This window comes from Cricetulus griseus, chromosome 6 (assembly GCF_003668045.3).
Source record: "Cricetulus griseus strain 17A/GY chromosome 6, alternate assembly CriGri-PICRH-1.0, whole genome shotgun sequence".
NCBI lineage: Eukaryota > Metazoa > Chordata > Mammalia > Rodentia > Cricetidae > Cricetulus > Cricetulus griseus.
Window position 1 is genome coordinate 138,863,959 of NC_048599.1, and position 20,884 is coordinate 138,884,842.

The following is a 20,884-nucleotide window of genomic DNA, read 5'->3' on the forward strand; positions in this document are numbered from 1 at the left end:
TCCTGTTTAAGGGCCAGCTCAGCTCTTTGATGGCTTTGGAAGGGAGATGGGGACTGGGATCTTTTCAGCTATTTCAGCAAAATGCCGGCCAGGCTCCTCGGGCAGGGAGGGTGATGGATGAGCTTTGTGTCCCCCATGACCACAGACACCAGCTAAGCGCTGCCTCCCCTTCAGCAAGGCACTTTATTACTGGGGAGAGAAGGTGCCCAGACTCTCTGCGTTGTGTGCTATGAATCATGGCTCCAGGTACCCATAAGTCATGGGTGTAATCGGTGTGAAATGCCAGGTCTGACAGCCCAGAGCAACGCTCAGCCCTCTGTCATCTTTACAGCCTCAGAGATGGGGGAGGCAGGCCATCTCCACAGCTCTGTGGAGCCTTCCCTCTATGGCTGCCTGCCTAAGTAGCCAGAGAGTATAAGAAAGACTCATGGAGCTCTGAGGAGCCTGACCTTCAACACAGTCACTTTACTCCTAGTGATGTGCCAACTTACAGACAGAGAAACTGAGGCTCATGGGTCAGCCCAGGGACTACAAGAGGATCTGCCTGCTGCCCATGTGACACATCCAGACCCACAGTCCCTTGCATCCCCCCTAGGCTGTCATGATCTTTCTCCAGGGAAGCCATCTGCACACTGTCCTGCTTCTGTGGCAACAGGCCTCACCAGGGAGGCCAGGGTGTTGTTACGACTGTCAGCTGAGGCATATGGGGTCTCCATCAGCTAACCAAGCCTTTAAGGATTCCCTTTGCCTCTTCTAGACAGCTGAGAAAACTGAGGCTCAGAGACCTGGGGTTAGGTGACAAGGTCCCTGCAGAACAAAGGGCAACACATCCCTCCCACATGCTGTAAGCTAAAACCAGTCTCCAGAATACCCCTCTTCCGAATTGGGGTGATAGAAAAGGCCTGAGTGTGAGCCAGTCCCACCTCACTGGTTATATTCTTTCCCTTGCCGGGCTTGGGTATCCCATAGAGCAGAGGGCTCGGTTACCTCCTAGGAAGTGCCAACAGATGGAGTGTGCTACTCTCTAACAGTATTGAGAGGGCCTTGGGTACAAGTAGGGTGTCCCCAGGCCAGGGACAAGCTACCAGTACTACCTGGTAGCCCTCAGTCTCTGGTGGCTATTTAATTTTTATTTAGATTAATTAAAAAATGGTAAGCAGCAAGGCTATGGAAGTAGTTCAGTCAGTAGAACATTTAACCTACCATACACAAAGCCCTAGCTTCTATCCCTAGGACCATATTAAATTGGGCAGTTACTTGAGTACATCTGTTATCCCAGCACTTGGGAAGTAGAGGCAGGAGGATCAGAAATTCAAGGTCATCCCTGGCTATACAACAGAGTTCAAGGCCAGCTTGGTCTACATGATACTCTGTCTCAAAACTGACACAGCTCTGTCAGCACTTGTCATGCAAGTGTGAGGACCTGAGTTCAATCCCCAGAACCCATGTGAGGGTATGTATTTATAGTTCTAGCACTGGGGCTGGGGGGAGTCAGCCTAGCCTAACCCAGCGAGCCTCGGTTCCCAGTGAGAGGCCTTGTCTCAGAAAACAAGGTAGACAACTGAAGAACAAAACCCAAGGTTGACCTCTGACCTCTATACACTTGTGTATGCATGCACATATATGCATGTACACACACACACACACACACACACACACACACACACACACACACACACAGTGGGATATTTGCAGTTCCCTTTTGGTGTCATTCTTCCATGTCAGGGCTCAGCAATATTATGTGACTCACAGCTGCCTCACTGGATGGGGGCATCCACACAGCATCCAATCATTGTGAAGAACTGCTTGGGATTGTGGCACCAAGTGAACTTCAGAGGGCCATCATGGGTTGAAAATCCCAAGCCTCTCTCCAGGTACCCCAGCAAACCAATTATCAGTGGCTCTGGACAAAGCCACCTACACAGCTGCCAGGATTTCCTGCGGGACACTTAGGGCAGGACCTGTCTTTGAGGCTAAAGGACACCCACCACCTGTGATACAGAAGGTGGAGACTTCGTACCCAGTGCAGAGCTAGTGTACAGAGCTTGTGGCACTCCACGAGCTGTAGTGACCTCCTAGGATGTTTCCATGAGCTTGCATACACAAGTTCCTGGGCTTGCCAGCTGTCTACAGCTCCCTGAGTTGGCTGCCACTGTAGTTTGCTTAGCAGTGGGAACCAAAGAACCTGGGCACCTATGCAAAGTGTCTGCTCACAGGTAGTGACACCATCAGGTCTTTGGTGGAAGTCTCAGTGCCCAGGGAGACCAAGATTGGTGTTTAGATGCTAAGTAGGTCTACATGGAAACTGCTTTACTGAAGACTGCAGGGAGAGTAAGGAAGAAAGTAGGAAGTGACCAAAGGTGGGAGGGGCCACATGCTGGGTATTCAGGGCTATTTGACCTGATGGGATCCACAACTTGCAGGAGTAACTGGACCAGCAGGAAGTCAGGGAACATACTGTCCATTTTGCATCTTGACGGGATGGCCACCTGATGTGTAACAGCTTGAGTTAGCCATCCTCTGATGCCCTTCACAGATGCCCACCATTGTCTGCCTCTCACCCACCACAGGAACAGCCTAGTTCCCTCTGCCCACATACAGGTTGGGCCTAGAGGGACTCAAAAGGCCTTGGCTCTGTCCATGAGCTTTTTCCAGCTCATTTCCCAGAGACCCGAACCATTTGCCTGCCTGCTCTCTCTTACCCTTAAGAGTGACAGGGCTGTCACTTGGGTTGTCCTTGGCAATCCCTCTGGCCTCTGAGTTCCCATGGGGTAGAGATAAGCTAAATGCATATGCTCAGCCAGGCTGGATGGAGCTCCGTCTCATGCTGGAAGGCATGTGGTGTGGTATGCTGGCCTGGCATTCTCTCTCAATGTGTGTGTCCTTATACAAGAGGGTATGCAAGCACGTGTGAACACATATAGGCAGAGGCCAGAAGTTGATGTCTTCTGTCTTCCTGTCACCTTCATCCTCATTGCTTGAGACAGGGTCTCTCATTAAACCTGGGTCTCATCGATTGGCTAGGCTGGTGTGGCCAGCAAGCTCTGGAGATCTGCCTGTCTCTGAGTCCTCCTCCATCCCCAGTGCTAGAGTTACAGAAATGTGCCACCACATCAGGGGTTTACTTGGGTACTGGGGATTCAAGCTCAGGTCCTCAAGCTTACAGGCCAAGCACCTTACCTAAGAGCCGTCTCTCCAGCCCTGAAGAAAACATTGCTCAGGGTAACAGAGACCAGGACAGGGGCAGCAAGCCTGTGTGGGTGTGCCTGTCTCTCTGACCTCTGCAGTGACAGCTCCACCCAGAAACCTCTGAACCCCAACACTGTTGTATCTCAGTGAGGCATCTGAGGGTATCAAGACCCCATCATCTCCTTCCACTGCCTGCTCCACACTGCTCTCCATACTTCACATCCGTTTTCCAATGACTTCTGGTCGGCAATGCTCAGCCACAGCGGGGGCCATCGCACTTCATTTTCCAGAGAAAAGAAGTTTTAAAATATAGCTATGAAAGGTGCCTCTAGATTGGCAGTGCAGGAAGCCAGGCTGAGGTCTCTGTGATCCATCCAGGATGGGGTGCCCTGGGCAAAGGCACTTCAGGGACTTTCCAGATGAACTTGGGAGGTGATTCTTGACAGCTGCTCTCACTCAGGGACCCAACACCCTTCCAAGGACTGTGCATGGGGGAGTCAGGCAGGCATGGGAAAGGCACGTGAAGTCTGAGAGTTAGGCTGGGAAAGCACTCAGACCTCCCTTGTCCTGAGCTATCCCCAAGGACAGGTTGTGAGCTACATGTGGTCATTGACCCAACCCGGGGGTCTTAGCCAGACCACAGAATTGGGGAGGGAAGGCTGGGCAATCTTGGCAGCTGCCTTCCCTCCTTCCTCTTCCTCCCTCTCCTCCCCTCCCCTCCCTCCTCTTCTTTAACCCCCTCCACTTCTTCCCCACTCTCCCTTCTCATTCCTCCCCTCTTCTCTCCTCTGGCTCCACAAAACTCATGTCATCCAAGAGCCAGCACTGTGTCTCCGGAGACCACAGGTGTTCCTTCAGTCATCCAGAGGTTCTTCCACACCCTCCCGCCTCCAGCCAGGCCCCAGACTCAGGGGACCAGATCCACTTTTGAAAGGCCAAGTATACCCCACACATCTTCCCATGCTTTCAATTTTATTAGCTTGTCCTTTTCCAGCTCAGTGTGTGGTGTGTGAGCCTGTGAAGAGTCAGAGCCCACCCAGGACAACTGTGCCCATCTTTCCCCTCTGCTGCCTTCTTCGGGTTTAGGAGGCTCCAGCTCTGTACCACCACATCATCTGTCCCCTGCTCTCCTAGACTACAAGGCAGGAAATGTAAGGCTACATGGTGACCTTTGTTCGGGCAGTCACAGCATCCTGATTTCTGAGTCAGGGTGTGAGGCAGAAGAGAATGGCTGGGTCTATAGAAAAGTGACAGACATTCACCCCAGGAAGAGACAGGGTCATTCCTGACATGCAGGCAGGTGTAGGTGGTTTCAGGAGGTGACAGGAGCCACTCCCCTCACCAAAGGTGGGGTGAACAGGGTGCATCTGTGATAGAGACAAGTCCTTGCAAAGGGGCACCACAGCAGGGCTGTGCACAACAGAAGCCTGGTGTCCCTGGACTCACTAGCAATGCTTCAGGGGGAACTGAGACAGAGGCTAGCCATGTTCCCTCCATATCACAGGGGGCGACTCTCAGACAGCTTTCTCTCCTGCTGAACTGGAAGGTTAAGGCAAGAACTTTGTAATACCCATCTCCTCTCTGGTGTGAAAGGCAGCCATCCTGAGGAAGGGCTGCACCAGTCCAGCACATACCTCTGTGTTCTGCATTCTATCCCTGTGGCAGACATTGATCATCAATCCCTGCTCACTGTCCCCTGATTCACTATTCTTCAAGTGCTCAGGCTGCACATTGCCAGTATGCCAGAGTGAGGAGCAGGGGGGAAGCCATACATCTTCTGAGATACTCACAGGGGCCTTAAGCTAAGACATCTGTAGGGTGCATTTTGGGAGCACTACGGTGGATTGGAGGCCACTGTGTGGTCCATGAGCAGGAGGAACTCCGTGGTTTATCAGTCCTGTTTAGGAGCTAGGATGGTTTGCAGGATCATATGGAGGCTAAGGGTGGGGAAGGCTGTGTTTTGCCTGTATCCTGGGTCTCGGGACACAGGGCATTTGTGCAGTACAGGAGTCGGCAGGCAGGGTGTGGGAAGTGTGGCGGTTTCCAATGGCCTGAACAGCGGTAGCCTCTACCCTGCAGCACATCAGTAGATGCCCTTCACCCGCTTGTTGTCAGGGTCAAAGGGAGATTTCAGGTGAACCTGGGCAGGATAGGTGACCCCCATTCTCTCCAAGGCATACTCTCCACTCTTCACAAAGTCCAGAGAGACCTAGGAGCAGAGGGAATCAAGGTCACTCAGTTGTTACTGAGGGTGGTCTAGGGTTCCCCATCCCTAACTCTCCGATAAGTCAACCCCTGTCCCAAGCCCTCTGGAGCTCCCTAGAAGAGCAGATTATGTGCCCTGTGCCCATGAGCCAGACAGGAATATCTGAGCCCAGCAAAGCTCAGCCCCAGTAGCCAGCAAGACCTCTCCCTCAGCACGACCTGTTCCTGTGACCTGTTCCAAGCTGCCTGGGAAGATGGGGCTCAGACAGGAGCCTGGGTGGTTTTAAAGCCAGACAAACACATCATTATTATAGGGCAGGGGCCAGTGGCCAGACATGCTATCCTGAGGGACAGGGTGGACGGAACAGCTTTCTGGACAGCAAAGCCCCTGTGCCCTCCCTCTTCTTGGCAAGTGCTGGAGCTGTTAGCTCTGGGAGCAGGTGCTCCTCCGACAAGGGAGAGTGCAATAGCCTGACACTCTACTGTGCTGGAGGGAGAAACATTCCCAGGCCACCCAAGGAGCTGTTTCTTTGTGTACAATGAGGACTCCAGGCCCAGGCTGGAAGTGTCTGGGGCTTGTTCTCCCTCCTTCCAGGTGGCTCAGGACTGGATAAGAAATAGAAAAAGGCAAAACGGCTTTTTAAGCCACAGGATCTTTAGGGGTGAACCCTCTGTGTATGTACTTCCCTGCATGACTGGGAGGCTGGTAGATTTCAGCAGGGTGTTCTGGGACTAGCCCAGTACAGCTGATAAACACCCACGTGCCACAGAATCCTGTTCCCTGCCCCCCACCACTCCTTAGTCTTTCTTAGAAATGTGGGTTATCCCACCAGAGCACTGATAAGTTGGTTTGCAGCATCTGCCCACTCTCATGGCATGAATATTCATTCCAGAAGCTTGATCACAGCAGTGGGACATAAGCTTCTCATTCCTTTGATCACCTTCAGTGTCGGGTTCCTTGCCTGTGTGGGATTTATGCTGGGTCTCCTGGGTTCTGTTTATCAGAAACCCAAGAAAGCGTGGGAAGGGTGGGTGGCATTGATCTTTGATAGAAAAGGCTGTGGGTTCTCCTCTTCCCACTAAGACTGGGCACCAGTAAGCGAACTTCTAATTTTGCCTTGGCTGGGACCCAGGTTGAGGCCTCTCAGTGTTAAGAAGGTCCTGTGCAGCCACCACAGGTCCCAGGCTGGTTTGCAACATTTGATGACTGTCAGTTAAGTTCCACTCATTATGGTGGTCCATACTGGAGGGTGGACGCCCATGCTCTTTTTATAGGAAAAGCTTAGGATCGTAGAGAAACCCCTGGTCCATGTTCACAGAACAAGAAAAAAAACACAGCCTCAAACTAAGCCTGTGCCCTAAGCCTCCAGCTCTAGCACAGAGCACTTTTCTACCTTCAGCCACATCCAGCTGAGCTCCAGAAGTCAGAGGACCCCTCAGGCCCCATGGTAGCCACTTGTCCTTGCTCCTTCCCCAGCCTGGTACTCCCTCCCTCCATTCAGTCACACTGTGGTTCAACGTGTCTTGGTGTCAGGCTAGAAGACAGAGCCAAGTCACCATCTCTGGGACTGGAGTTGGGGCACAGGCGACCTCAGTGAGACTTGGGCAAAGATGGTATGATAATAAATGTCACTACTCATTACACCTCTATACTCATGGCTGGAAAACTGGAAGAGGTAAAGGTTACCCCTTTCCTCCTGGAGACATAGCTCGTACCCTCCTGTGGGTGTCGGGGCTGCCTCAGCATCTGCAGCCTGGGTTTGGCTCACTTGTTGGGGTTGAGGTATCTGGGGTGAGGAGGAAGGGCAGAGATGGTCCGCTAGCCTCTAGGACCAGAGAATGTTGTCCCAGACCCTACAACTCTTTTTGATCAAGAAAATCCTGGGGCTGCCCCAGTCAGTTTCTTTTGGAGATAAAAGAGAAAAACGGGCAAGGTGCTGCTGAAGACCAGGACTGGACACGCCTCCACCCTTCCTGGCTTCCTTCCTCCTGTGTTCCCAGCATGCTCAGGTATGGTCAGAGGAGCCTGGTGTGGAGCCTGGAAAGGGAGAGGAAACAGGGCTTACCGGCCCACCACTGGGGTCTCGGATGTAGCCATAAGCGATGGTTTTGTTCACAGTAAACCCGAAGTCAGCCCTCCGAACATGGCCCACCACTTGGCCGTTTCTCCAGATGGCCTCCAGGCCAAACATAGGCACCTCCCTGGAAGAAACAAGAAGATGGCTGGAACCCCAGACTGTAGTGGGAACACAGCCTGGAGAAACCAGGCAGCTGGACTGTACCTGTAAGAACATATGCCCCACATCGGTGCAGCTACGCTACTAGGTCCTTGAAAGGCCCCAATAGCCCAACATCTGGCCTAGGATGACAGGAGACAGGATGGGAGTGAATGAGAGAATGAGCAGAACTATAACTATAACCCTGACTATAGCCCTGAGGCTTCTGAAATGCCTCACTCCAAGCCCTCTTCATTTAACTTCCTTTTTATGGGTCTATATTAATTTAAGAAAATAATGAGGGGGCTGGAGAGATAGCTCAGTGGTTAAGAGCTCTTGTAGAGGACACAGTTCGGTTCTCAGCACCCACACCAGGTATTCACAATCCCCAGGGGATCCTATGCCCTCTGCTGATCTCTTCGGGCACCCATGCACATATAGCATACATGCACATATAAACAAACACATAGACATAAATAAAATAAAACCTTTAAAAAATACCAATACTCTGTTTCATTGTGAGATCATCATATGTGTATATATTTGCTCTGTTCGCATACACCCAGCTACCCTCTCTCTACCCACACAGTCCCTCCCCCTTCTACTTTCATGTCACACACACACACACACTTGCACACACACACAAATAAAGGTTTTTAAAATAACATATAAAGCACAACCCTACAGAAAATAAAACTACAATTCCATTCTTATTTATGGGTAAACAATGGGTAAATCATGCACCATTGTGTGTGTGTGTACCATATTTTCTTTAAAATTCATCCACTGAACTGGGCATTGGGGCGCACACCTTTAATTCAGAACTCAGGAGGCAGAGGCAGGCAGACCGATAGGAGTTCAAGGCTAACCTGGTCTACATAGTGAGTTCCAGGCCATCCAAGTCTACATAATGAAACCCTGCCTCAAAAAATAAATAAGATAATAAAAATAAAATTCATCCATTGATGGGCCTTTGGGCTGGTTCTCTACCCTGGTTATTATGAACACTGTTGCAGTAACCACAGTTGTCAAGTGCTTCTGTGGCTTGCTGACTCAGAGCCCTTTGGTGTACACCAGGAGGGCGTAGCTGAGCCGTATGGAAGTCCCTTGGTCACAGTGGCTAGAATGACCTGCATTCCCAGCAGCAGTGGATAAAGTTCCTCTTTCCCTGACCACACCAGCGTTGGCTGTCATTCCTTTTCTTGGTGTCAGCCTCTGACTGGGGAGAGATGGACTCTCAGCATAGTGCTGGCTTGAATTTCCCTCACAGTTGAAGACACTGAGTAATTTTTCATATGTTTATTGGCCATTTGCATTTCTCTCCTTTTTCAGCTGTGTGTCCAGCTCATTTGCCTACTTATTTGTGGGTTGTTTAATTTTGTTGTTGTGTATTCTGAGCATTTATCTTGTCAGATGGATTTCTCCCATTCTACAGGCTGTTTCTTCACTCTGGTGATTGTTTCCTTTGCTGTGGAGAATCGCTTTTAATTCCTGCAATCCCATTCATCTGTTCGTGCTGGTTTCCTGAGCTACTGGAGTCCCACTCAGTCAGACCTGCCTACATTTGTATCTTGAGGTGTCATCCCTCAGTGTTCCTCTTGAAGTCTCAGAGTTTCAGGAGGCTACAACCTCATCCACTTTGGGATTATTCTCATGTGGGATGAAAAGCAGGGGTCTACTTCACACTTCCACATGTGGATATCCAGTTTTGCCAGCTGGATAGAGAGAAGAGGCTGCTTCTCTCTAATGTGGTCTTGGACCCACCTTTGCTGAGAATACAGTGACTGTAAGAGTTGTGTGGTTTGCTCCTGGGTCCTCTCTTTGTAACATGGGTCTACATGTCTATGTTTATGCCAGGACCATGCTGGTTTGTTGCTCCATTATGGTTCTGTGATATAATTTGAGGTCAGGTATAATGATGCCCCTCCCTCTCTCTCTGATCAGGACTGCTTTGGTGATTCTGGGTCTTCTGCTTCCATATAAATTTCAGGATTTTTTTTTCTAGTTCAATGAAGAATTCCATTAGAATTTTGATAGAGATTATGCTGAATCTAGTTCATTTAACTGCCAAGTGGGCTTATTTTACAGTTTCTGGTCATCTGCTTCTTATAATACACTTACCTAAAGGGTTTTTCTTTCTTTCTTTCTTTCTTTCTTTCTTTCTTTCTTTCTTTCTTTCTTTTTTTTTTTTTTTTTGGTTTTTTGAGACAGGGTTTCTCTGTGGCTTTGAAGGCTGTTCTAGAACTAGCTCTTGTAGACTAGGCTAGTCTCGAACTCACAGAGATCCGCCTGCCTCTGCCTCCCGAGTGCTGGGATTAAAGGCGTGCGCTACCACTGCCCAGCTAAAGGATTTTTCTTTATCAATGTACTATATTAATACTAAAGTTTTTTATTCAAAATTCAAAATGGTAGACAAAAAGAAAAAGAAACTCACTAAAACCTAGAAATGTAAATGCCCAGATCACGGTAACACTTGATGTCATCTGCAGATTGTTCCTCTGGGCTGTCATTAGAGCCACAGTGGTGTGAAACCTTCCCAGAATAACAAGAGTCAGGGCAGATTCAAATGCCCTCTTGGGTCTGCAACTCAGAGACATACCATCTGAGTCCTACTCACCAGAGGATAGGGACCAGGATGAAGGCTTGGTGAACACCTCCTCCCCTGCATCCTCTCTAGTCATTCTCCATGGGACAAAATGGCATCATGGAGGCTCAACTCAGCCAAGTCCCCTCAAAGCAGCAGGCACACATCATTGTGTGCTTTGTAGCCAAGAACCTCAGGGACAGGAAGGAAGCCCCTGAACAGGATAGGTGTTGACCCTTAGCTCTGGAGCTAAACACGGGCCTCAGAAGCTATCATAGAGGCTTAAGGGGGACTATGAAAGCTCTGCCCCATCTGAGAGGCCCCTGCCACCCAAGCTGGGCAGTACTCAGGGGAGTAGGTGAGAACTCAAGAAGTCACAGTATGATGGCAAACCCTAGTTCTGCTCATTGCCTCTCATCACACTTGACACTCTGAGCAAAGTGGCAGCATTTGTGGCTGACTGCCAGCTGCAAAGCAACGCCCAAAGCCATCTCCCCCTCCTGGAGACAGTTGCTATGAGAATTTCTATGGTACCACCATGGGCTGCAACATTATCCAGTGTACAACCCAGGCCTCCAGGATCCAAACGCTCCTGGTGACTGGGAGCACTTGAGCCTGGCTCCCAGTGACATGTTCCAAGCTATTTCTTGGTGAGCTGAATGGAGGGTTGAGTTCCCCAGAAAGGGTGTTGAGTTCCCTGGAAAGGGTCTCTCCTTTCACCTCTGCTGTGTGACTGGGTATGAGTCTGTCACATGACGGCCCTCATTTATAAATGGAGGACAGTTCTACCTAGTCAGGATTTAAATGGAACAGGATAGGAGGTGGTTGCAAAGGGACATGGGCACCAACTTGTAAGTAGGGTTCACCCTCCCAAGTTACCAGGCCTGGCTCTACTCACCACAGAGGAGCCAGCCTGGCTTTCTCTTCTAAATGACTTCATTAGAGAGGGTTAAGCCTTTCCTATGTCCCTGGGGCCCTGACCACGCCCCCACCTCTGACCCACTTCTGGCCCACTCAGCGCCCGAGAAGTCTGAATCTGAATACCAGTTCTGCTTTTACCAACTATGATGCAGATCGTGTGTTATAGATTTAGAACTCCTAGGCCTCACTTTTCCCATTTGCAATGGGCCATTTTGAAAGGGAGGCGGACCTGAGAGACATGCCAGTCACAGGGACTCTCCCTGGAAATACTAAGTACCACCTCATCAGTGTGGACAGTCACTCTATGGGCCAGAATACTCACTCTTCCACAGTGAGGCACACCAGGCGTCGGTAGAGGCCTGCCGCACGCTGCTTCTCCAAGGCCTCACGGCCAAGGAAGGGCACTGAAGACTTGAGCTTACAGGTGAAGGCCAATCCTGCCTCCAGGGGGCTGTCATCAGGTCTCAGGTCTGCATGCCAGTGTCGATAGCCTGTGGGGCAAGGAGAATGTGCGTGAGTGTCCAGCTGAGATGGGCAACAAGTCTTTAGAAGATACATGTGGGAGCTGCTCAAACCTGCACTACCCAGTCCCCAAATCTCCACCTTTACTGCTGCTTAGAAATCTGGGCAGCCCAGGAAGATGAGGTAGATCCTGGACTCCAGAAAGTTCCCTATATGAGCTCCTGGAGCAGACTAGTCCCGTGAGCTTTCCAGGCCCTTGTACCCTCAGGGTGGGGTGTTTGCTCAACCCAGAAGGTGGAGTGAGCCACCCTAGGGGAAGGGCAGATCCCACTCCGAACTTCCCCCATCTTTTAAAGGAAGTGAGGTGGCCACTTGCTAGCAGCCTATCCTGCTCTGAGTCCTCACCTCTCAGGAGATATCTGGGTGCTGCTAGTAGTAGGACACCCCCCCACACACACACAGGCATATGTGAGGCCCTGGGGCCAATGTCCAGGACCAAATTCTTCAAAAGCTCAAAAGATTCTCTCAAGGAGCCCAGAGTGCTGAATTCAACCCCTCCCCACTGAGGCCTATTCCCTCAGGATTCTAGGCAGTGCCTCACCTCTGAGTCCAGGTGTGTATGGGTATTGGGGGCCCCAGAATCACTTCTAAGGCCCTGTGTGGGAGACCCCGTGAATAGGCAGTGAGGAGGGTTTGGGAAAATACTCAAGGCTTGGACATAGAGGGATTTATGATGTGAAAATATGCACACCAGTGACAGAAGCATCCCCAGATTCTTCCTGGTGGCTTGGGTGGCCTCCCAGGGCTCACCTTTCTCGATGCTCAGGGAGTCAATGGCACGGTAGCCTGCATTGACAAGGCCATGCTTGGCACCTGCAGCCATCACAGCCTGGTACACTGGTAAGCAGTATGCACGGGGGACATGCAGCTCCCAGCCCAGCTCCCCAACAAAGGATAGCCGTATGGCCCGGACCTGGGGAGACAAGGGTATAAATCAGAAAAAGCTGCCTCAGGTTGATGAGGTCCAGGCAGACTGCCTCTTACCCACAGGCCTGGGCCTGGTCAGATTGTCAGTGAGAAGTGGGTTTTCCAAGGAAGGTTCACACAACCTGATCTGGGAGTCTTGAAGTGAAGGAAGAAGATTCACCTTAGAGAGCAGGAGACAGTCTCCACCTCCTGGCCTCACACCTCAGGAGTGGCCAGCTGGTTCCCTAAGGTCAAGCAAGTGACCAGAAACTGGGCGGCTTAAACCAATGGAAACAAACTCCATGTCTATCCTGGGGGCCATAGTCTCTATCAAGGCACGGCAGAGCCACACCTGGAGGTTCAGGAAACCCCTTCCTGGTTTCTTCCAAAGCAAGGGTCCCTGTAATGCTTTGAATGTATCTGCAGCAGTCGGCATCTGCGCCTCTTCCAGATGCCAATCTCTGTGCCCATCCTGCCTCTTACCAGGACTCTGCCATCAGGCTTTGGACCCATGCCAACTCTGAAGAACCACATCCTGACACCTGGGGCAGTTGATATGGACCATCAACACGACAGGATCTAGAGTCACCTAGGAGACAAACCTCCTGGCATGCTCAAGGAAGGCTCTAGATTGAGTTACCTGAGGTAGGGAAACCATTCCATGGGCTGAGCTCCCAGACCTAATAAAAAGGAGGAAGTGAGCTGATGCCCACGTCCATCTCTCTCCCTGCTCCCTGATGATGGGTGAAATATGACAGCTGCCCCAAGCTCCTGCCACCATACCTGCCCTGCCATGATGGATCTGCCCCTCAAACTGTGAGCTCAAATAAACCCTGTAGGGAGACACTGTAGCCCCACCTCCTAGTAGTGCCAGGACACACCCGTGAGGGCGTGGTCAGGGGAGGTCTAAGGTGATGCGGGAATGATTCTTAAGGGACCAAGCACACGTGAATAGCCCCTTCTTTCTGGCCCCTCTCTCTGGCCTGGCTGCCTTGTGCACCTGGCACACTCTGGCTTGGCGTTTGGGCTGGTGTTTATCTGAATAAAGAAATCTTAGCCTTACGGACTACGGATCATCTTTGAGCGCACAAGGCATGCAATAATCACCAAAACCCTTCCTTCTTTTTTTGTTTTTTGTTTTTTTTTTTTCAACATGGTATCTCTGTGTAACCACTCTGGCTGTCCTGGAACTCTCTCTGGAGACCAGGCTGGTCTCGAACTCGGAGACCCACCTGCCTCTGCCTCTCCCTCCCGAGTGCTGGGATAAAAGGCGTGTGCCACCAACGCCCTTCCTTCTTTAGGATGATTTTGTCAGGTGTTTTGTCACTGCAACAAGATGGCAACTACACACACACACACACACACACACACACACACACACAAGGCCACGGCCTCAGGTTCTGCCATCCTGAGCCTGGGCTCTCATTTTAAAAAGCACGAAGCCTCTCCCATTCATGGGAAGAAGGTGGGAAGTCATAGGCATAATCAATGCCTGCCCACACCAATTCGGGGTGGCTACATGCCAAATCCATCATTCTAGATGCCACAGGAATGAGCATTGTGGGTTCCCGAAACTACGGCTCACACACACAGGGATGGCGGCACCATTTATCTGCTGTGCCTAGGCTGAGAACTTCACAAACATCCCACCCAATCACAACCATGCAGGAAGGACACCGAGACCCAGTGGGGAGAGCTAGATCTGGGTCTGGGTCAGGGGTCCACACCCAGACAGCCAATACTACCTTTCCCAGAAGATGCAGTCTTTCTATACATTTGGCTTTGTACATGACCATACCTTAACACACCCAACAGCTGATGCCCACTTCCCCAGCCTTCAGGCAAGTTCTGGGATGTGTGGGTGAATGTCCCCAAGGGTACAGTTCAACCCAGGATCACTGCTCAGCTCATCAAAGGAATGTGGGGGGCTCAAAACACCTCACAAATAAAGACGCTGGTGGCCAGGCCTGTGCTGCCACCCCTGTGCTGGGTGGGGGAGGGAATGACCCTGCTGTCTGATCACGAAGCCAGTACCTTATCAACCCGACAGTCTAATCACACAGCCACTGAGAACCTGGGTTCTAAAAGCCTTTGAAGCAGCGCCATTTGCCTGGCCTTGTGAAAAAACTCAAACTGATGCTGAAACTATGCTGTTGACATTTCCCTGCTTCCCTGTGCAAGCTGTAGGCCCCTGACAAAGACTGCCTTGTCACCAGGGTGCTAATTTTAGACAGCCCCCGAAGGAGCTTGGGGCTCAAAGCCAGCCTCGTTTTGAAGCAGGGAAAGTCATTTTTAAAGTGCACCCAGCCCTGCATCCGTGTTCAGACACTCCTTATCCAGCCAAGCACACAGGTGGGGTGATTGATGTCCAGGGGTGCTTGAGGTCTCCTGACCTCAGTGGGACACAAGGTGGCCACATCTGGGACTCCACTGCAAACCAATGTGTCCCATGGCAGGTGCCAAGACCTCCTAAGAGAAGACAGTAGGTTCTTCTCCCTTCTGGCAAGATAAGAATCTGGAGAAGTGCCTTCCAGGTTTCTAGATCCTGGTTACCTGGGTCCTTTTCATTTTTTTTTCCCTTGAAGCAGTAGAGTTAAAGGCAGGTCTCATTTCTTCCCAGTATTGACACTCAAGGATGGAATGAGACTGAGAAAACAAAGGTATCAGAAACTCATTATCCCCACTGCTATGGGTCAGACACCTCCCAGCCACCTTGAGGGCTCAGGCTATATGCCCTACCTAAGGAATGTGCATCAGACAGGGCTCATGAGCAGCAGGGTTATAGACAGCTCTGTGCCCGGCATATATTCACCTGCCATCAAATGTTGGCTCAGGCACTCACACAACTGTATTCATGGCTGCTTGAGTCACACTTGCAAGGAAATGGAACCAGCCTAGATGACTATCACCAGATGAATGGATAGTACATACACACAATGGAAATTTATTTATCCATAAAAATGAAATTATGAATTGTCTAGGAAAATGGGCAGAACTGGAAACTACTGTGTTAAGCGAGGAAACCCAGGCTCAGGAAAACAACAAGATACCGTCTCAGGTGGCTTTAAAAGGCTTTCGGGAGGGCTGAGGGTATGACTCAGTGATAGAGCACTTGCCTAGCATGTGGAAGTCCCTGGGTTTGATTCCCAGCACCACAAAAAGTACAAAATAAAGAAGGCTTAAGAGTGGGCAGAGCTCGCTTGAAAGATGCTGTTGGCAATGGACAAAGCTAGAATCCTACAAGGTTGGCAGCAAGGCCTTGAACCAGGGTTTGGTAAAACTCTTTTCTCACTCTAAAGATTCCATAAGAAACAAATCCAGCAGTTTTGAGATACAAAGCCAACATACAACATCGTCTGTCTCTATATGCTAGCAATGAACAACCCAGAAATGGAAACTAAGCCAGGAATGGAGGTGGAGGCAGCAGGATGGAGCAGTTCAAAGTCATCCCTGGTTACACTGAAGCTTAAGGCTAGCCAGGCTGCATCAGAGTGTCTCAAACCTTCAAAACAAAATAAGAAAGAAATTAAAACAATTTCATCCATGCCATCATTCAGATGTTTAGGAATGATCCCAACCAAGAGGTGGAAGAACTTTAAGACAACAACTAAATTCAAAGACACCCCATGTTTAGGGATTTGGAGAGAATTACTAAGATGCTCAAAGTACCCAAAGCAGTCACAGAGGCCACACAGCCCTGGCAGAGTCCCACTGACATTTATTAAGTAGCAGAGGTGGAAAAACAACCTCTTAAAATTCATATGGAATCTCAAACCTGAGAGTCAAATCAGTTTTGAAAACTGACAAAATTGGGGGATTCTGTCTTTTTCATTTCAAAACAGACAGCAACTAGGCCATAGCAATGAAAACAGATTGGCACTGTCACCATGACAGAGAATCAGATGAGTGAAACTCAGCAGAGTGTCTGAAAGTAAATTGCCATGTAGGTGATCAGGTGAGAGCTTCATGCATACACAGACACACATGCACATACGCAATTAAAAACAAAAAACAAATCTTGGGCTGGGGAGATGCCTCGGAGGTTAAGAGCACTGGCTATTCTTCCAGAGGACCTGAGTTCAATTCCCAGCAACCACATGGTAGCTCACAAACATCCACAATTTTATCTGGTGCCCTCTTCTGCCCTTCATGCAGAACACTGTACACATAATAAATAAATAAATCTTAAAAACAAACAAGCAAGGGCTGGAGCAATGGCTCAGAGGTTGAGAGCACTGGTTGCTCTTCCATAGGTCCTGAGTTCAATTCCCAGCAACCACATGGTGGCTCACAACCATCTATAATGAGATCTGGTGCCCTCTTCTGATATGTAAGCATACATGCAGGCAGAACACTGTATACATAATAAATAAATGAATCTTAAAAAAAAAAAACAAGTAAATCTTTTAGCACACGCCTTTAATCCCAGCACTTGGGAGGCAGACACAGAATTTGAGGCCAGCCTGATCTACAGAGTGAGCTCCAGGACAGCCAGAACTACTCTGAGAAACTCTGTCTTGAAAAACAAAAAACAAAAAAAAATAACTTTAAAGCAAAACAGGGCTGAAACAATGACTGAGTGGGTAAAGGTAAAGGGGCTTGCAGCCAAGACAAAGGACCCAAGTTCTACCACTAGGACCAACATGGTAGAAGGACAGAACTGACTCCTACAAATTGACCTCTGACATTCACAGGCATGTCGTGACACGGGTGCTCACATACAAATAAATAAATGTAATGTAACTCTTACAAAAAGTAAAACAAAAGAATGACATGCTGGTGAGGGCGTAGAGAAATCAGAAGCTTTGGACATGCTGTCATGGACATAAAATGGTGCTGCTCCCAAGGAAAAGTGTGACCTAGGTGGCATGGCCCAAATTGTGAGTAAACATTGACCCCATACACACAACAGGGGAGGCAGGGCTCAAAGAGGAATTTTCACACTTGTGGCACAGCAGCCAGAGGCAGAAGCAGCTGACAGCAGTCACCTGTGTGTCAGGAAGGATGTCCTGATGCCTGCTGAGATGAAAATGAACCCCAAGGCTGTGCTGAAGTCATTCACAGAAGGGTCTATACTGCAGGGTTCCACAGGATGTCCTTTCTAGGGCCAGGGCTGAGAAATGCTCTACTTAAGGGGTTTGAGAATTAGCTGAACAAAATAAAACATTCTGGAGCTCACACTACTGGACAGAGGGCTAAAATGGTTGAAGCTGGGCATAAATCCAGTACTCAGGAGGCTGAGGCAGTATTAGGATTCAAGGACAGTCCTGTCTATATAATGGATCCTATAACCCCCAAATTAAGATGGTAAAAACCCAGATCCCTTCCAGGGAGAGAAGACTGAGGCCTGAGGGCCAGGATGAGGTGCACTTTGTCTGTGTCTCAGTTGCTTGGGAGAGAGAGGACAGATGAAGGCAGAAAAGCAAACCCAGAGAGGGTAGAGCCATGGGAGCTCCATGCTGTGCCCAGTGGTGGGTTATGAAGCAGATCTGGGAGGAAGAGGGAGAAGCAGAGCTGCTCTGGGTTATATGTTGGGAGGAAATGGAAGCTGTATGTTGACAGTCTACACTACCATGTTCATTGTGATGATGCTACTCAACATAAATGTAATTCATGTACACAATGGAATAATATCCAGCCATTAAAAAGGTTAGTCCTTAAATTGGGCAGTGGTGGTACACACCTTTAATCCCAACACTCAGGAGGCAGAGGCAGGCAGATCTCTAAGTTTGAGGCCAGCCTGATCTACAGAGTGAGTCCAGATAAATCCTGTCTCAGAAAAACAAAACAAAACAAAAAAAGGTTAGTCCTTGTCATTTGTTAAGTGTAATAACTGACGGGTAAGTGCTGCGTGATCTCACTCGTATGTGGCTTCTAAATAAGTTGATCTCGTGGCACGTGAAATGGATTATCCTGTGAAGGTACTTGCCACTCAGCCTGATGACTGAGTTCAGTCACTGGAATCCATGTAGAGGAAGGAGAAAACTGACTCCCACAAGTAGTCATCTGACTTCCCTCCATGGCATGTGCATACATGCACACACACACACACACACACACACACACACACACACACACACACACACAGAGGATCGATCAATAGATATAGACAGATGATGGATAGATAGATGATAGATAGAAGATAGATGATAGATAGGTAGATTGATTGATTGATTGATTGAAGAACAGAAGATAGGTAGATAGATGACAGATGTAAAAATACATAGTAAGTGGGGAGATGACTCAGTTGGTGCTTGTGATGCAGGCATGAGAACATGAGTGAGATCCCCAGCCTCCACATAAAAGCCAGGCTTGGTGGTCTGTAATCTCAGTGCTAGGGAAACTGAGATTCGAGGATGCCGGGGGCTTGCTGGCAGCCAGTCTAGCCCAGCTGTGAGCTCGAGGGTCACTGAGAGACTCTGCCTCAAAAACAGAGAGCAATTGAGGAAGATACTCTGTGTTCTCCTCTGGACTCCATATGCTTGTACATATTCACACACTCATACCTCCATGCACATACACAAATATGGACACACACCCTACACACACAAAGAAATGATAGCTGTTTGAAGAGACAGATGTGTGTGCAGCCTGATAGAAACAGTATAACACCTTGTGTCCATGCATCAAAATAGCAACTGTGCCTCCCCAGCACATGGTATCCTGCCACGACATGGTACCCCACTATCACATGGAAACTCACCACCATACAGTATAAAGCTATCACATGACACCTTTCTACCACCACACAGTACCTCACCATCAATGGTCCCCAGTCACCACACCCTTACATCCCAGCACATGGTGGTGCCCCCCCACCACACGGTACTCCATCACCATGCAGCCCGCCATACCACAACAAGATGCCACCACCACCACTTGGAACCTATGCTATTACATAGTACCCATTTTCCACACAGTACCCCACAGTACCCCATCCAATGAGCTTCATTAATATGTAAATTTGTGTGTTAGCACAGCATATACAACCAGACTCCAAGGAATGTCTTCAGTGTAGCTGACATCCAGAAGCCCACCCCTAAGTGAAGACACTTTTAGCAAAACATAGGTTTAGGACTTGGATAATTTGGGAGGATGCACAGCTATGCCCAGAACTGCGGAGCCCAGACTCTGACTTGAACTTTTCATGAAGCTCAGACCCTTGGCCAGGCAGACCACCCCGGGAGTGTTGGATAAACATCCTGTCTGAGGCCAGCCCTACCTCCTGTATGGAAATAGGCACTTTGAATTAGACCCATGAGGATGAGGCAGCAGAGAAGTCCCTGTCCTGTGGAGGAGACTGTACCCTAGAGTTATGCATCTCGTATCAGAGTGTAGATTAATCATGACAAATAAAGGAACACCTTTATAGCTCAGGGACCCCACTGGGAGGTGACACTCTCCTGCCTGGCCCCAGCTAGGGCAAGGACGCAGGGCCCATGGTTTAGCCTGTGATCCTAATTGACAATGGTCTATCAACCAGAGTTGATCATATGGTAAGTAGAGCCACAGTGGCCTTTAGGGCTCAGAGCCTTAATGGCAGAATGCAGCTTGTCAAGAATTGTCTCTAAAGAGACCAGTAGGAAGGCTGAAGCCTTGGAAACCTGCACACCTAGGTCGATATCATCACCATTCCAAATCAGCCCAGGACCTGCTTCTTCTGGAGGGTCCTGCATGCCTGACTCCTCCTGGTCCTGAAGGTATTCTGCAAGATTCCATTGGTTCCCAAGGATTAGAGGAGAGTTCTGCCCATTACCCATGCAGGATATCCAAGTGGTAACTGTTGTTCATTACAGCAGATGCAAGAGACCTCACCTTATGCCTCCACTCAGCACCGTGTCCCTGCTAGAGAGCCAGCAGCCCCCACTATAGTGGTTAGGAGGCTCAGGCTCAGCCCAGGAAGAGCAAGATGAGAACTCAGAACATCTAGCAAAGCTTCCAGCCCACCAGCCCAGGGCTTTTCACAGTGGAGGTCTGGCCATATCTGCTCCATTCTAGACTAGATCACTAACCCAGACACAAGTGTCAAGCCCAGAGCAGGACAAGGCTCTGAGCCCCCATTCCACAATCACTCACCTTCAAGCACCCCATTGGTCTAAGACACAGTCCCAGTATTCTAACCTTTGGCAGTTCAGAGTATATTGTCCAGCCTTCCTGGCAGTCAACCAACACCAGATAGATGAGGAGTCAGGCACCCAACCATGGCACATGCCGTAAGAGCCAAGATCATAGGATGACACAAACAGAGCTTTGAATCTGAGACTGACTGCTTCTCCCAGACAACAGACCTTGCCTGAGTCTCAGCTTTTGCTTTGGTGAAACAGCACAGTAACAACCTTTG

The 20,884-nt window shown here is 49.5% G+C and overlaps 1 protein-coding gene across 7 annotated transcripts in view; it reads right to left on the bottom strand.

Moving 5' to 3' along the window:
* Positions 1–4,144: 4,144 nt before the first annotated feature.
* The window catches only part of Sardh (sarcosine dehydrogenase), a 63,269-nt gene continuing 46,529 nt past the window's right edge, over positions 4,145–20,884 (bottom strand). For all 7 annotated transcript variants that reach the window (XM_027423018.2, XM_027423019.2, XM_027423021.2 and 4 more), the window contains 4 exons: positions 12,388–12,550; positions 11,438–11,606; positions 7,461–7,596; positions 4,145–5,398 (listed from right to left, as the gene is read on the bottom strand). In XM_027423018.2, the coding sequence (XP_027278819.1) occupies positions 5,273–5,398; positions 7,461–7,596; positions 11,438–11,606; positions 12,388–12,550 (594 nt within the window). In that variant the 3' untranslated portion in view covers positions 4,145–5,272. The remainder of the gene's footprint in view (positions 5,399–7,460; positions 7,597–11,437; positions 11,607–12,387; positions 12,551–20,884) is intronic.